The sequence below is a fragment of the Melozone crissalis genome, unplaced genomic scaffold, assembly GCF_028551555.1.
Source record: "Melozone crissalis strain CALT ecotype California unplaced genomic scaffold, PUWL_Pcris_2 ptg000068l_1, whole genome shotgun sequence".
NCBI lineage: Eukaryota > Metazoa > Chordata > Aves > Passeriformes > Passerellidae > Melozone > Melozone crissalis.
Window position 1 is genome coordinate 17,991,112 of NW_026535846.1, and position 16,214 is coordinate 18,007,325.

The 16,214-nt window shown below is 45.8% G+C and overlaps 1 protein-coding gene across 1 annotated transcript; it reads right to left on the reverse strand.

Moving 5' to 3' along the window:
- Window positions 1–624: 624 nt before the first annotated feature.
- CHMP1B (charged multivesicular body protein 1B) lies at window positions 625–7,153 on the reverse strand. The gene is made up of 8 exons (XM_054289533.1): window positions 7,066–7,153; window positions 4,847–4,944; window positions 3,996–4,142; window positions 3,143–3,211; window positions 2,891–2,998; window positions 2,498–2,541; window positions 2,122–2,194; window positions 625–1,541 (listed from the first exon to the last, which is right to left on the reverse strand). The coding sequence occupies exons 1-8, from the start codon at window positions 7,079–7,081 to the stop codon at window positions 1,497–1,499; spliced, it is 600 nt and encodes a 199-aa protein (XP_054145508.1). The 5' UTR covers window positions 7,082–7,153; the 3' UTR covers window positions 625–1,496.
- Window positions 7,154–16,214: the final 9,061 nt, after the last annotated feature.

The following is a 16,214-nucleotide window of genomic DNA, read 5'->3' on the forward strand; positions in this document are numbered from 1 at the left end:
TGGTTACAATGTTCAGAAGCAGCCAGGGAAGAAAATGAAGGGAAAAGTCCCTTTCCAGGATGATTTATTAATCATTTGAAGGAATCATAGCCAGGCTACAGCTGTCAATATGTGGTTTTTAAACACTTTCCAACTTCTCCTGTTTACAGGAGGAACACTCAAGGTGTTTACATTTATTTTAAATGTCACCTTGTTTCTAACAAGTGAAAAGATCCCATTTTAAACTCACGGTTTTAGTTCAGCTGCCAGCGTGAGAGAATCCCACATTTCAGGTTGTTTTGTCTATCTGATTTTCCTCACTTTATTTTTACAGTAACCTTGATTACTTCAGTACATAACATCCTGCTCAACCCTCAGAGTGAGCTGGGTAACACATTCAAAAGAACATCTGAAACTGCTCTGAAATCTTTGATCATTTTTGCACATTTTCACTGAAAAAATCCTCCTTGAATAAAAAAGTGAGTTTTTTCTTTTTTCTTAAACAATTCCCTAACACTGGAAAACCCAAGTGGCCCTGAACACCACACAATTCAGAACCAATTCCAAGCCTGGTGCTCCACACCTTCCCTCACCCCTACAAAGACAAAAAATAAAAATGAGACCAAAAAAATCAGGAAGAGAATCTGAACGTCACTGTTTATCACAACACATCACAAGTGGTCTCAGGTACAAATTTCTACAACCATTTCTTATTTTACAACTGCAACAAGAGTTTGAAGCTACTGAGAGCAGCCAGACTCTCTTACTATGCAGAAATATAAAGGGATTGCTAAAATTAGCTCCTCCATACAACCAGAATATTAAAAACAATGGGATGTTACCTGCAGAGAGCAACAGACCTGGCAAAGAGTCCAAAAATATATTTTATTCCTACTGTGCTGAAGTGATGCCACCATACAAGTCCCCAGTTATATGAAATCAGCTTTTGGTAACTCATTTTTGAACTAAACTGTTAATTTCAGCACATTTATCCTAAATTTTAAAGACTAAAAAACTCAAAGTTCACTTATTTGTTTCAACAAGTGCATTTTCCAGCAGGTCCACGCTGTCCATCCTTGAGTGTTCCAGGAGTTTGGCTCTGTAGGAAAATGATCTGCAACAATCATCTGAGCTGATACATCAGTTCTCCAACCAGAAACAGTTCTCATAATTTAAAAAAATCACTTCATAATTTAAAATATATCTCACTGACACTCTGCTTTGCTTGGAACTAGAATATACCACCATTAGTAGCTGACTTAGAACATCAACTTGAATTTGTGAAAAAAGCTTGCAAAAAATAGATCAACTTCCAAATGTACAGAAAAGGACATCAGAGCTGGTATTTTTGGGTCACTTAATGTATTTTAGAAAGAGTAGCAAGCTGGGAGTGAAGTACCCTATATTACAAGTATTCAAACACCTAAGCTGAACTGTTTTACACCTCAAGTGTAGTGCAGGGTTAGTTCCAGACAGGGAATTTGGAAGCAGGTCCAGAGAACTGCAGCGCTGCTCAGTTACACTTGATCACGGAGGCGGGCCAGTCTCTGTGACAGCTCATCCTGCACAGTTGGGAAACAAAAAGGGAAAACCAACCATCAGCAATAGGAAAAGCAGCTTTTGCCACCTCGCGTCCAGCTGATGAGAAATTCTCTCATGGCTTAACAAGATTTGCTTAAGACCTCAAGCCTGGTTGTGAGGGAGGAGTTTCAGAACACAAAATTAAGCAGAGAAAGAATTCTTTCAAAGAATGGGGAACATTTGATAGGACAAGGGGGCTGAAATCCTTCCCTGGGAGGGTGGGGAGGGCCTGGCACAGGGTGCCCAGGGAAGTTGTGACTGCCCCATCCCTGGGAGTGTCCAAGGCCAGGCTGGATGGGGTTTGGAGCAACAGGGAATAGTGGAACGTGTCCCTGCCCATGGCAGGGGTGACGATGGATTAGTTTTAAGGCCCCTTCCCTTTAACATTCAACAAATGTATTGTTAAAATTACTTTGACAGCAAGACTTTTAACCACACAGTTTCCTTGGAAGAGCTGAAATAGAATTTAGCAATTTAGCATTTTGTTTTTACTGAGTGAAGCATTGATTCTCACATCCCATTTCTCCAGAAAACACTGACTCGCTGAAATGCAACATCTACCTGTTCTGCTGAGGCCACACTTGTAGAAACTGAACCTGTCTGTCCTTGAGGTAGTTCCATGTTCAGATCAAGGCTAAGAGGAGAAAACAGAGCAAACATCAAGTCAGGCACGGGTGGATCAAGGGGGAAGCACAATAATTAACAGCAGAGGAACAATGAGACAGCACCCCCTGAACACTCCAGAGTTACACATGCTGGTGAGTAATTTTGACTCACTACCAGGACAAGTCAGGTATGTCCAGAGGTAAAAGGAAAATTGTGTTTTTTCTCTGCTTCCAAGAGACAGCTTATAAAACAAGGGTATTTGACCTTAGATATAATCTGCAAGGGCTGTGGGAACCACGATTTGTTCTAAAGAAATAGAAATTTCACCTACCCTGCTTCATCTGCCATTTCCTGCAGGAGCATGTCCACTTGGTTCTAAAGGAAAACAAAATGGATTGATGCATTTGGAGTTTCTGACAACCTCTTGTTAGATTTTTAGAGAACATGAATTATTTTAATAAAACTGATTTAAAGGTAAATGCCTTTGGCAGAATAGTTTTGTGCTTAACCCCTCGAAGGTATGAACTCAAACATAAGCAGCAGAGGTGCTCAGCAGTTAAAATTACATTAATTGAATTCTGGCTTGTAAATAATACTTCTACAGAATTCAACTGATCTGTAAAAAAAACCCAAACATATACTTGAGTGTTTCAAGCGCTGTTAATGAACACTTTAGACACATAATTTAAGATCACCTTGCTAAAATATATTTTATCATTCTTACTTGTGGCGTTGTTAATGTTGTAGTGTTGCTCATTGTGTCTTCCATCTGTTGTGTCTGAACATCCAGTGTCTCAAACTGATGCTCAAATTTGTCCATTAGTGCAGATATCTATGAAAAATTTGAATCAAATCACTTATCTTCAGCTAAAAGAAAAAATACATCTCAACTGGAAAACTCTTGATTGAATTTCCCTTTTAAAAACTTGTCCCATCTGCTTTTGATGTCAGCTCCAAGAAAATTAAGTTGATTTACCTTTTCCAAGTTCATGCTCTTCAAGGTGGCATCCATGGACTTCACCACCCCTGCCATTGACTTTGTAACCTGAAACAAGGAGAAGAAAACTATTACAAGGAAAAAAGAGCAGTTTAGGAACAAATTCTTCCCTGTGAGAGTGGGGAGGTCCTGGAAGGGATTTCCCAGAGAAGCTGTGGCTGCCCCTGGATACCTGGAAGCGTCCAAGGTCAGACTGGACAGGGCGTGGAGCAGCCTGGGACAGGGGAAGGTGTCCCTGCTACGGCAGGAGGTGGCACTGGATGGACTTTAAGGTCCCTTCCAACCCAAATTATTCTGGGATTCTGATATTTCCTACCCATCTCTCTTATCTCTGTTCACAGAGCTTTGAGAGTACCAAATAGGAGGGAACATCCTATTGCCATCTGGAATGATGTATTTTAAATAGCTCATACCATTCCCAGCTCTAGAAATTAACTCAGCCATTTGAAATACACATTCTGAGGCAAAATTCACTAAAAATGAGCTTTATATGGCATTCATTTCTGTAGACTTGAGATCTGTCACTGTTAAGGGATACATCTGGTCCACAGGTTACAGTAAACTTTCAAGTTGAAGAGCAGTAAATCAGTTTACCTTAAACAAATGTCTATTGGAATAACAACTCCTACCTCATGACTTTACTTTGAGGAGGAGATGCTCCTTTGTGAAATAACCCAAAGAGCAGCTGCCAGAGGAATTCCAGCAGCCGATTTACTCTGGGCTGCCTCTAAAACCGAAAGTGAAAGCTCCCAGCTCATTGCAGCCAGGATGAAGCCACTGCAGAGAAGATGAGACATCTCCTCCTTGCCCCTGCAGGAGGGGGAGGCCTCACCTTGCCCATGGTGACGGCAGTCTGGACCCTGGCAGCCACGGCGTCCACGCGGGCGCTCATGCGCAGGAAGTTGATGGCCTGGTTCTTCTGGCGGATGGCGTTCTCGGCGTGGATCCGCGCCACCTCCATGTTCCCCTTCTGGATGGCCTTGGCAAAGAGGGAGACAAAAGGAAAAGCCTTTTACCCTTCCCTGCTCCTGCACATAGGATGTCTGTGTAGTCTGTTTTGGATTTGAAAGAAGCATTAATTAGTCACTGTATCTTTTTCTATTAAGAAATAAACAAATCCCTCCCTTCTCCCACAACAGATCACAAACATTTCCAAGATGAGAACTCCCAACTTCTTTCCAAGGAAGGCATTGGAAAGAATGCACTTCAAATAGGCAGCTTTGCAGAGCTACAGAAACACAATTTCTGTTCCTGAAAACGGTTTCAGTCTCAAGACACAAACACAGGCACAGGTGGCACAGCATCTCATGGGAAAAAATACATCAAATCAACTCAGTCTCTCTCTTCACCACTTCAAGGACTCAAAAGCTGTTTTGAAGTTCCTCTCCACAAGCCCATGTAATACAAGCTGATAAACATGAAGTGGTTTTAACTCTGAGAACAACAGTCTCTATCAAAGCACACACAAGACAATCCTCTAGGGAAGCAAATGCCCTGAGCCATCCATGAGGATTTATCCTCATGTTTATTAATAAACACAGCAATATTTATAGTCACATATTTTAAATCACAAACATTGACCACTTGATTCCTAGCATGCACACCAGGGAAATGACAACAACAGCAGAGGTCTTCCTGCCCTAACATGCAAGCAACAGATTTAAAAACTTGGTTCAGACTTACCTTCTTAATTTTAGCTTTCTCAGCCTTTTCTTCTTTGTCGCATTTTTTGGAGTTTCTGTTGAGCTCCTTTGCAGCAAACTTCAAATTAAACAGGTGTTCTGCAGTGCAAGTTAAGGGACTAAACCTATTTCAGAGTGATAAATCCAACCACCAAACACCCCCCAAGAGAAGCTGAGAGTGGTTCTCTGCTGGTTACTTTCACTCCCACACCAGAAGCCTGCCATTCCCAGTGAAATGATGAATGATGATTTCCTGACCTGCCTGGAACCTCCCCATCCAAAAAAACACCAAAACCACTGAAAGACACAACAAATTAACTGTGTAACAGCAAACTGGCTCAGCTGGCCACGGCCAGCTACAACCCAGCAGGATCCTGGATTTAAATTGTTCTTCCAGCTCCTTCCCAGCCCTGGGTCATGTGAGTGATCCCAGACTCCCCGACAGCTCCATCATCTGACTTTTGGGCAGAGAGCACTCCAGTCAGGATGAGAAACTTTAAAAACAAAAGTTCAACTGGTTAAACTGAAAGCTGCAAGAAAACAGCAAGACAAGCCTTCAGAGAGATTTGGAATGACTGCATTAAACTATTACTGACAGAGAACAGAGTGTGTGCTGTACAAATAAAAACCAAAAACACTTTCTTAAAATACTGTCAATGAAACAATATCAGTCCTTCTCAAACAATATGTAAGTAAAAAGCTTTGTAGGTTTCTTTCCTGCCACCTGTGGTATCCTAAGAGGAAGATCCCAGCAGGCTCTAAGATGATTACCAATTAAGTGGAAACACAAAGTTAAGCATTATGAGTACTTGAGGTTTCTTCAATATCTCAAGTACATAAATTATTCCAGAGCTGTTTTCTGCTTTAAAGAACAGCCATTCCCCTTACTCTGACAGCAACCTGGAGACACTGGGAATGTCTTTTGTTATCCTATAAACATCACAGGCAGGCTACAAACAAGGTAACAATCTTGACTTGGGATAGGATATCCATTAATGTAGCTACCAAAACCAGAGCAGTTTATTTTGAAATAACTTCCTCAGTTACTCAGCCAGGGAATTTACCTGACATTAAACCAGCTCACCCATTCCTGAGGAGCACATTCCTGCTCCTCCCTTCAAGTGTCTTTCTCAACATGCCACAAACCAAGTGGGACCCAACTTCCACCTCGGTCTGTGACTCACAGTCAGCTGCCCCAGCAATCCCTACCAGGACAACCAGCAATGCCAGCAATGCCTGCACATTCCAACCACACTGAGACCACGGCAATCCACACTGAGACCTCTGCACTCTGTAAGTTTTCTGACCCTGTGTTAAGATGGTTTTACACAGCAATAAAGTTCCAGTCGGCTCACACAGGACTCTGCTGTAAATTCTTTCCAAGAGCAGGAAGCACAGCTGACGTAGCGGCTGTCTGGGGAACAGCCCAGCTGACATCACTCTAGTTTACACACATGTATGCTGTCCCTGCTGTGCCATCCATACTATTTTTAGTACAAATTGTGTTTTCTGCCTCAGGAACTGGGCTGTCCCTCCATCCACCACATCCCTGCCTCCTCCTCCTCACTCCCAGCCCAGGCTGCCTCATCACAGCTTGGGAAGAGACACCGAACCTCTCACCCACTTCCTTGTCCCTTCAGGGCGGTGAAACCACAGAATCACGGAGTAACTGAGGTTACAAGGGACCTCTGGAGATCACCCAGTTCAAGCCCCAGAAAACACCTGGAGCAGGTGACCCAGGAACGTGTCCAGGTGGCTTTGGGATTTCCCCAGAGACTCCACACCCCCATGGCAGCTGTTCCAGGGCTCTGCCCCCTCCACGGAAAGAAGTTCTTCCTCGTGTTGAGGTTGAACACTTGTTTTTTAGTTTATGATCACTGCTTCTCATCGTGGTGCTGGGCACCACTGAGCAGAGCCTGGCACCACCCTCTGACACCCCCTGGTACTGGTATGGAACATGAGATCGCATCTCGCTTTTCTCCACTTTAGAAGAGAATTCCGAAGTTGAGCGATCTCAGCCGCTGCCAGTGTCACATCCAGCCCTCCCGCTGCTGCTCCTCGGTCCCCGCGACCACCGCCATGAGGGGGATTCGTCCCCTCGTTCCCCGCGCCCCGGGGGCTCCTCCCGGCGGGGAGGCCTCGCTCGCCACCTCCCCCAGCCCGGCCCGGCCCAGCCCGGCAGCTCCCGGCCCGTCCCCCCGCGGTCCCGCCCGAGGATACTCTCCATGTTGGACATGCTGGTGGCCCCGGGGGGAGCGGCGCGGCTCCGGACCGGGCTGGGGCAGCGCTGGGCCCGGGGCGGCGGCGGCTCCGGCGGCTCCGGGTTCCGGCCCCGTGACGAGCCGAGGCGGGGCCGCGCCTGCGGCTTCGGGCTGGGAGGGACCGGGAAGCTCATCCCGGCCCTCCCCTGCTGTGGGGAGGAGCACAGCCATAGATTGGGGTGCTCTAAATCCCAGCCAGCCTAGCTTTGGATGCTTCAGGGATGGGGGAGCCAGAGCTTATCTGCGAAATCTATTTCCCGGCCTCACCACCCTCACAGGGAAGAGTTTCCTCCTAATATTCAGTCTAAATCACAGAATATCCTGAGTTAGAAGGGATCCACAAAGATTACCAGTCCTGCTCCTGGCCCTGCACAGACACCGCAGCAATCCCACGCTGTGCATCCCTGGCAGCGCTGTCCAAACGCTCCTGGAGCTCTGGCAGCCTTGGGTCTGTGCCTTGGGCAGTGCCCGACACCCTCTGGGCGCAGAACCTTTCCCTGAGCTCCAGCCTGACCCTGGCACAGCTCGGCCGTTCCCTGGGCCCTGTCCCTGTCACCACAGAGAGCAGCACCTGCCCCTCTGCTTTCCCTCACGCTGGAGTTGTAACTTCGCTGAGTGTCCCCTCAGTCTCCAGCTGAGCAGACCAAGTGCCCTCAGCTGCTCCTCAAGGCACTTCAGCATCTTCATGTCTCCTCCTTTGGACAGCTCTCCTCTCCGTCAGTTTGAATTCATCCCCAAATTGTCCCTTCTCTCCAGGCCCTTGTAAATAAATAGTGTTTCTTCATCTTTCATCAGCTCCTCCAGGTACTGGAAGGCCACAATTAAGTCACCCCAAAGCTTCTCCACAGTGGACACCCCCATCTCTCCCAGCTTTTCTCCAGAGCAGAGCGGCTCCATCCCCTGTAATCATTTGTGGCCTCCTCTGGACTCGCTCCAGCAGCTCCACATCCTTCTGGACCCCAGGGCTGGAGGCAGCTCTGCAGGGCAGGATCCCCCTGTGCTGCTGCCCACACTGGAATGAGCCCAGGACTTGGGGGCTCTGGGCTGGGCCATGTCCAGCTTCTCAGTCACCAGGGTCTATATTTAACAATATTTTCTGCTGAGGTATCTCAGACAAAACCTGCCAGAGGAGTGATGCATCTGAGCTGGCAGTTCTTCCCAGGTGAAATGCCTGTATGAGTTGTGGATACGGTAATAATGCAGGAGTGCTCGTGGCAAATGAACTGCAAAGAGTGTGGCAGAAGACACTTGAGCAAAGCCAGTAACTACTTATTCTTGCTGGTGTCTCAGGAGTCTGAATTTATGGTGATAAAGATCAGTCCTGGCTGTGAAAGCTTTGAAACTGAACTGGTGACACCACAGCAGTGACAGACTCCGTGTGTGTAATAGGAGAGGTCTGCAGGAAGGACATTTTATCCAGAAGATGGGAAAAGATGAGATTTTCTGCATCTGATAATTCTCAGTATCACCAGTTCATAGAAGTGTTATTATCTATGGTTTTAAACCACATCTTGGGAGGGCTGTAGGAGAGATTTAACATATTTAATAGTTCTCTGTTTAAAAGAGTCTGTTCCTGCTTGGACAACCATCCTGTGTTCAGCCTCCTGGAAGCTTGCACTGTAATTCTCATGAGTAATAGTTCTTTAAATGAATAAGGTTTTCCAGGGTCAGAATCAGACTCTAGATCATTGAATATCCACCTCTTTTTTCACTAATATTCCTGGAACTCTCTCATTAGGACATGATTTGGAGGTGGCAGTGATATTAGATAGGAAGTATTAGAGTGATCATCTACTCTGAAAAAAATGATTCATTTCAGTGCTGTCAAAGAGAACTGAACCTGGCCTAATTACTCACAACAGTGTTAGAGAACAAAGCAGCAAAACCTGCTCAGAAACAGGAGCATGCAATGTTCTACCTCAATTAAACCTGGAGAAGCATCAATCAGTGTCACACAGGTGTCACAGGAGGAAACACACTGAGCTGCAGCTTCCTCAGAGCTGCTCAGGACATTAGCTCACAAATTCCAACTGAAATCTCCCCTTCCTTTTGACTGCTGAGGAAATATCCTGATGGTATACCTTAAAAAGCTACCTAAGTTTAAAAATAAATACATTTTATTGGTTTGGGGTTTTTTCCTGATAATCATCACTGAATTTTCATTATTAAAAAAAATCCAAATTTGGAAGAAACACATTACCAAGCAACCTGAATTAAATATGTTACCTACTGTGGGTCAGGTGTAGAGACATATCAAGATGTTGGCACAGATTGCAATAAAACTTATGTAATTCAGTAATTTAGAAATATTTTCATTATAATAACAGCTGGAAGCATAGGAGGGTCCCTCCTGATCTGTGCTTTGGTGCAGAGTGAGGCTTTGCTCACAGGAGCTCAGTGCCCAGACCCTCCAGCCTCTCTCACCCAGGAGAAAAAGAACAACTTTGACATTGGAATCCTGTTTTTTGACATCTGAGTCACCAATTGTTAGGAGGGAATAAAGCTGTTGATTAATCCCTGATCTCTTGGTAGAGCCCTTCTGCCTCTAAAAGGAGTAGTTTGCTATATCTCAGGTTTTGAAAGGTGAAGGTGCTGTTGGTGCCCTTTTCCAGCCAATAAAATTGTAAATAAATTGGTTTACCTTCAAACAATCATGGGTGTGCAGTACTGCTCATTAGACTGAAATCACCTTGCACAGACATGATTCCTGAACAGTTCCCTCCTGCATTTTTCATTTCAGTTTTTGATAAATCCATTTTAGAGTCCCAGCCATTTTGCACTAAGGTACCAACACTCAATTCTCAAATCTCTTCCAAAAGCAGCAATTTCAAGTCTGCCTCCTGCCTCCTCCCCTCCTACACATCCTCCACCTCATCTTGGATGCAGCAAATATTTATTTTTCCTTAAATTTTATTGAGTTGTGAATTATATGTTGCTCCCTCCGTAGCACTTTGGAGAAATAAAACTGACAAAGTGAGCTGCACAAGAAGATGAGCTAGGGAAGAAGCAAACTGAAAATATGAAAAAAATCAGAATTATTAAATAAAAGTGCTGAAAACTCAGCAGAATTGAGTTTCCAGGCATGATGGAGGTGTATGGATTTGCCAGTTTAATGAGTGCACTTACAGGTGGTGATGGCGTTTAGGGCAGGAAGGAGGTGATGAGGTGGAAAACATTCATTACATAAAATTTTCCTTCTCTGCCTGTGGTGTTTCAGCTCAGCTTTTCTGTTTCTTTTACTCTGCCTCCATCATGTTCTTTTTCATCTTTTTTTCCTTGTCCTATGTGTTTTCACATGCAGGAATTGACCAACCCAGGATTTGTTAAATATATTGAGCTTTTCAGTGCAGTGTGTTACAAACATTTGGTGTTTCCTTGATGCCTTTCAGCCAAGCCCACAGGAATACTCTTCTTGTTTTGCAAGAGGGAACAAAGGTACATTTTCTTTTCATGGTACCTGAGTTCCCATATTGCATAAACCTCCCAAACAGTGACTCTTACTATAAAATGCCATTTTTGAAATGCATCCAAACCTAAATATGACTTTGCCATTAGGTATAAAGGCCACAAACACAGTTTGATTCTTATTCCTGTGATGATCAAATCCTTTCAATTTTGACGTAGGGATGATTTTCCTCTGCTCAATGAGATTCTCACCATGTGCAATGGTTACAGGCCCAAGCCAAGTGAGCTCATGAGAGCTGGCTTGTGAGCTGTGACACCAAGAGCGATGAGGATCAATTTTAATCACAATAATTGATCTGGTCCCTTAGTCACTCCCGGTGTCAGTCACGCATGAGGCGCAAGAGGCAGCAAATGTTAAATAGGAATTCAGGGGGTAGAACATCAGAACAAGCAAATCCAGGTGTGATGCAGCACTGCTGAGAACTCTGACCCTGCAAGAACACTTGTCATTAAAATGCAGGGTTTTTAGGGGATGCAAATAAAAGTAATACAAGGATTAGAGTCATATTTAAAGTCTACATACAGCAAAAAGAAATTAAGGAGATAAAGACATTGGGGGATGTGGGATCTTGGCTGCATCTCTGAGGCAGAAGCAGTTGGCCATGGAAGGAGGGATGATGTTATCCCTTGGGATGAGCCAGGCAGCTTGGATGGAGCAGCACTGGCACCAGGACCTGCACGCATTGCCCACTGGCTGCTTTGCTTTTCTGCATGCAGCAGATTCCCCACAGAAGGAGGGCTCTGCAGCTCAGAGTCACTGATGGCCCAAAGTGCTGGTGACTCACCAGATTTCCACTGCAGGTGGTTGGCAACTGCACGAGTCTGGTTCAAAGAGGGAAGGACAAATCAGTCCTGGCTCTGCAGGAGAGAGATGATGGCAAAATGCAGCTCTGCCACTGTCTGGATCAACAGGGATGTTCTGGTGGCTGTAGAAGGCCTGCTGATCCTGACAGTGTTTGTACCACACAAACGTGGTTACATCCCCAAATGAGCATTTCCATGGCTCGATAAAATCACTACAAGTGTAAGGTAACCATAAAACCATGGAGTGGTGTGGGTTGGAAGGGACCCTAAACCCCTTCTCCACCTCATTCTTCCCCACCTTCCACTATCCCAGGTTGCTCCAAGTCCTGCCCAAGCTGGCCTTGGCCACTTCCAGGGATGGGGCAGCCACACTTGCCCTGGGCAACTGAATGTTGTTTTGTTCAGCACTGAACTGCTGGTTGTTTTTTCACTGAGACACTCCTGTAATAGTTCCACCTAAAAGACACCACTGAAAGTGGACAAAACTGAGTTTCTGTTCCACAGAAAATTCACGAAACATTGTTCCCATTTAGAGTGCACAGTAGAAATTATACAAATTTCCAGGAAAGCAGAGTCAAATAATTAAAGTTTTAGAAAAAACCTCATTTTCTGATTTTCTTTTTAAATTTCAGTTGGTTTTGGTTTTGGATTTTTTTAATAACTCACCCTCCTCTTAGTCATATTTCATGTTCTTTAAAACATCATTGCCTTTAAGACCTTCTGGCTGTCCTTTGAAATGTTGCCATCTCCTTCAAAGTTTCATGGCAAGAAAACTTCTTCCACCATGGGCATTATTTATCTGAAGCAGCAGAGGGATTTCTCCTGTCTCTTTGTAGAACAATGAAGACAAACAGGACTGTAAAGCCCAGGATGAACTGTTTAGGAATTCAGAGCAAACCTGCCAGGATCTGAAAGGCAGCAACCAGAGGGCATGAAAGAATCAGTTCAATAAAACCATTTAATTCTCCAATAGCAGCATTAATGATCTGATCCTCCACCTCTGACATCCCCCAGATTGTGTCATTTTCAGAAAAATTGGTGTAAATCTAAGTTAGGTCTTTTTGAAAGCCAGCAGGACAGGGAAAACCAAAGGGCTCTACATCACTGGGCTCAATTATTTTTACTACTAAGTTTTTTCTCTATTCCATTACCATGAATTTCCTGAATAAGCTTCATTTCCAGCTTATCTCTGCCAGGAGCACTGGCACAACCTTCTACTGAGCTGTGCTGGTTGTGTTCTGCAATGGTTTGTGGATGTTCAATTTAAAATAGGGACGTAGGGTTTCACTCAAAATACATTGAGGGAAAGAAACTGCTAGTTCTGAAAAAGATTTGAATGTTTATTTTTTTCCCCCCAAAATGCTTTCTGTCTGTTCTTAAATAGATCAATATTTAGCCTTTGAAAATACTCTGTCAACCACTGAGCAAATGAGAAGCCTGGGACAGATTTAAGGAAAAAATTAAACTTAGTTAATGTGACAGGGAAGTGATTTTTCTTCTGGAAAAAGACTGGTGGAAAGAAGCAGTTAAAAGAACCAGCGTGAAGATTAAAAAATCAAAATTATTTATTTTTCAAAATTAACCTCCTTTCAATAATAGATCAATACAGCAGCCAGGAATGGCTCTGCCACTGCTTCGGGTTGTGGTTACACTCAGCCCAGCCTTGGAGGAAGACAAGGACCTCCAAAGGCTCAGAGGCTTCCAAAGCTTTTATGTGGGATAGCAATTTTTTTTTCAAGTTAAAACGGTATTTTTATGCCCTTGCTTTACCTTTTGTTGCATTTTATTTTGGGGGGTTTAAGAAATAATCCTCCTGAGTACTCTTAGGGCTTTTCCCTCTTTTGTCCCCAGCTGCAATCATGTGACAGGGAACCTCCAGCAGCCTACGTGACTGCTCTGTGCTCCAGGGATTCAGATTTCTGCTGCCAGGGCTGTCTGTGCTGTGCCGAGCGTTTCAAACATGTTTTCTCAATGATGATCAAAACAAATCCTTCCTCCCAGTGCAGCATTTATCAGAGTTGTTGATTCTCTGAAGGAATCGCTCAGCACTTGTCATTCTTTGGGATTGCTGCAATATTGCACAACTCAGTAAATAACAACACCGAGCTCCACTGCAGCTCTTTTCACACAAAGCCCATGAAACTGTTCCTTGTATTGTCGCACATGAATCCCACTGCAGAGCCTGGCTGTTCCTCCCTTCACCATCCCATCCAGGCTGCCCAGAGCCTTCCCCGCATTGCAAATGTGCAAAGCGCTGCTGTTGCTGCGCTGCCCGGTGACTCAGCGCTGCTGCCGTCACGCTGAGGTCAGTCCCAGCTGCAGCCCTGGCCTGGGGCTCGGCACGGAACAGGCACCGGGACACCGCTGCCACCCGGCTCTGTCCCCGCTGGGACACCGCTGCCACCCGGCTCTGTCCCCGCACCGGGACACCGCTGCCACCCGGCTCTGTCCCTGTTGGGACACCGCTGCCACCCGGCTCTGTCCCCGCACCGGGACACCGCTGCCACCCGGCTCTGTCCCCGCACCGGGACACCGCTGCCACCGGGGCTCTGCCCCTGCCGAGACACCGCTGCCACTCGGCTCTGTCCCCGCACCGGGACACCGCTGCCACCAGGGCTCTGTCCCCGCACCGGGACACCGCTGCCACCGGGGCTCTGTCCCCGCTGGGACACACACAGGTCCCGCCTGTGCCCCGCTGGGCGGGAAGGGCCGTCCCGGCTCTTGTCCCTGCGAGGACTAGCGGATTTGTCTTTACAAACAAGCTGGTAGATAAAACTAGCACTGGGAGATAAAAGAAACAATGGGAAGGATTCCAGTGATTGGTGAATGGGAAAAGATATTTGCTTTTACAAATAAACTGCAGGTTTGCTGATAAACGGAATTAGACATTGAAAGATGAAAGAAACAATGGGGAAGAAAAACCCCTAAAAACCCCTAAAAAAACCCTAAAAAGCGAGGGTTATACATTAGAGGGAAATCTTTAGTATCAGGCGTAGTGGAAAGTTTGTACCTCTCAAGTACCCTTAGCCAATGGAGAAAGAGAGAAGGGAAATATGGCTGGGAAATTGGGATAAAAAGGAGACTGCATCCTCCAAAAATCTGAGAGATCCCAGAGGAATGCCCCATGGCCTCTCCCTTTATTCAAATAAAGCCAGAAAGGATTCCTCTATCTCCTTTTTGGACATAAAACTCTGGTGTTTGTGGGTTAATTTTCCTGACAATGGGAAGGTGGATCTGAGTCAGCCGTGTCCTGACAACCAGGAGGGACATGGGGGACATGAGGCAAGGGAGGGGATTGTCCTGCTCTGCTCTGCACTGGGGCAGCCTCACCTCCAGTCCCGGGGGAAGTTTTGGGCACCACAAATAAGAAAGAATTAAATGATTAGAGTGTCGAGAGGGGGCAAAAGATGGTGGAGGGTCTTGAGGAGTGGCTGAGGTCACTTGGTCTGCACAGCTGGACAAGAGGAGCCTGAGGGGAGACTCATCACAGTTACAGCTTCCTCATGAGGGGGATAATGGAGGATAATGGGGATTCACAGGCAGTTAACGCTGTTACAGCACCAGTGAGTGCAACAAACCCACAGGAAGGTGTGAGGCCAGGTGTGACCCCGCTGGGGACATTGCTGCTTCCAATGGGGGCCAACGTGCCTGGTGCAGGCAGTGGCACAGTCCTGGCTGTGGGGACAGCCCCAAAGGAGGGACACGGTCCTGGCTGTGGGGACAGCCCCAAAGGAGGGACATGGTCCTGGCTGTGGGGACAGCCCCAAAGGAGAGACATGGTCCTGCTGTGCTCCCTGTTCTCCCCTCAATGGCTTGGGATGGCTGGAAAAGCCCTGGAGCAGGAGATCAGAAACACAGGATCACTGAGGCAGGAAAAGACATCCAAGGCCATTTAGTCCAGCCTGTGACCACTCCCCACCTTGTCACCAGCCCAGAGCACTGAGTGCCACCTCCAGTGACACCTTGAGCACCTCCAGGGATGGGGACTCTGCCACCTCCCTGGGCAACCCCATTCCAATGCCTGACACAACACCTATGGAATGTCATGGAATGTTTCATGGATTTGTGTGTCCTCACCTGGGTCTGAGGGTGAGCAGCAGCAATCTCATGACATACTCAGAGCACTGATGCAGGAAGGCATTTCAGCAGTTTCTCTGCTCATCTACAGTATTTCATTCTCATCCCTCAGGTGCTCCAGAGTGCCCTACACAATCAAATTATTGGAGCTCTACTAGGAGAGAAGATTGGATTAGCAGCTAAACAAACCGGATCAGGTTATAGATTTCTGTGCAGTTTTATTTTCTTCCTACCACCACAGGGATTTGTGTCAACAGGCACAGATACAAAGCCACCAGCATTTGCTATCCAGGGACATCATGTTATAATGGCCACACATTTCTGAAGTGTAAATATTTTTTATTTGGGATCTGATACAGGAGTCAGAGGTGAAGGGCACACACAGAGCTTGTCTTTCCTTCTGACTGGACAGGCAGGAAACAGCATTTTCTGAGCTTCCCAGCTGTCCATTGATGACGAATTCCTGCTTGTTCCCATTTAGCCCAGCTTCAGCTGGCCTGAATATATTCTATTTAAAAGTGCCCTGGGATTAGTTCAGGTTGCTCCAGACTTCAGCGTGCTGACGTTGGAGGAGATAAACAGAAGTAATTTGCTGATTCACCATTACAATTTTCATAAAATATGAGTCAGGATTTTCTTCTTTCATGTAAAAGGGAAATTAGGTTACCATGCTTTGCTGAACACTGTGCTGCACTGTGTGTATTCCCAGTAGCATCTCATGTTCCTGCAGTATATTTTTGGAAGAATAACCAGATTTATGAG

What these genes read in the sequence shown, in the direction of transcription:
- CHMP1B (XM_054289533.1), bottom strand. An exon ending in AGAAAGCTAAAATTAAGAAG is followed by an intron (nt 4,143 to 4,846) that starts GTAAGTCTGAAC and finishes CTCTTTGCCAAG; the next exon opens with GCCATCCAGAAGGGGAACAT. An exon ending in AGAGCATGAACTTGGAAAAG is followed by an intron (nt 2,999 to 3,142) that starts GTAAATCAACTT and finishes AATTTTTCATAG; the next exon opens with ATATCTGCACTAATGGACAA.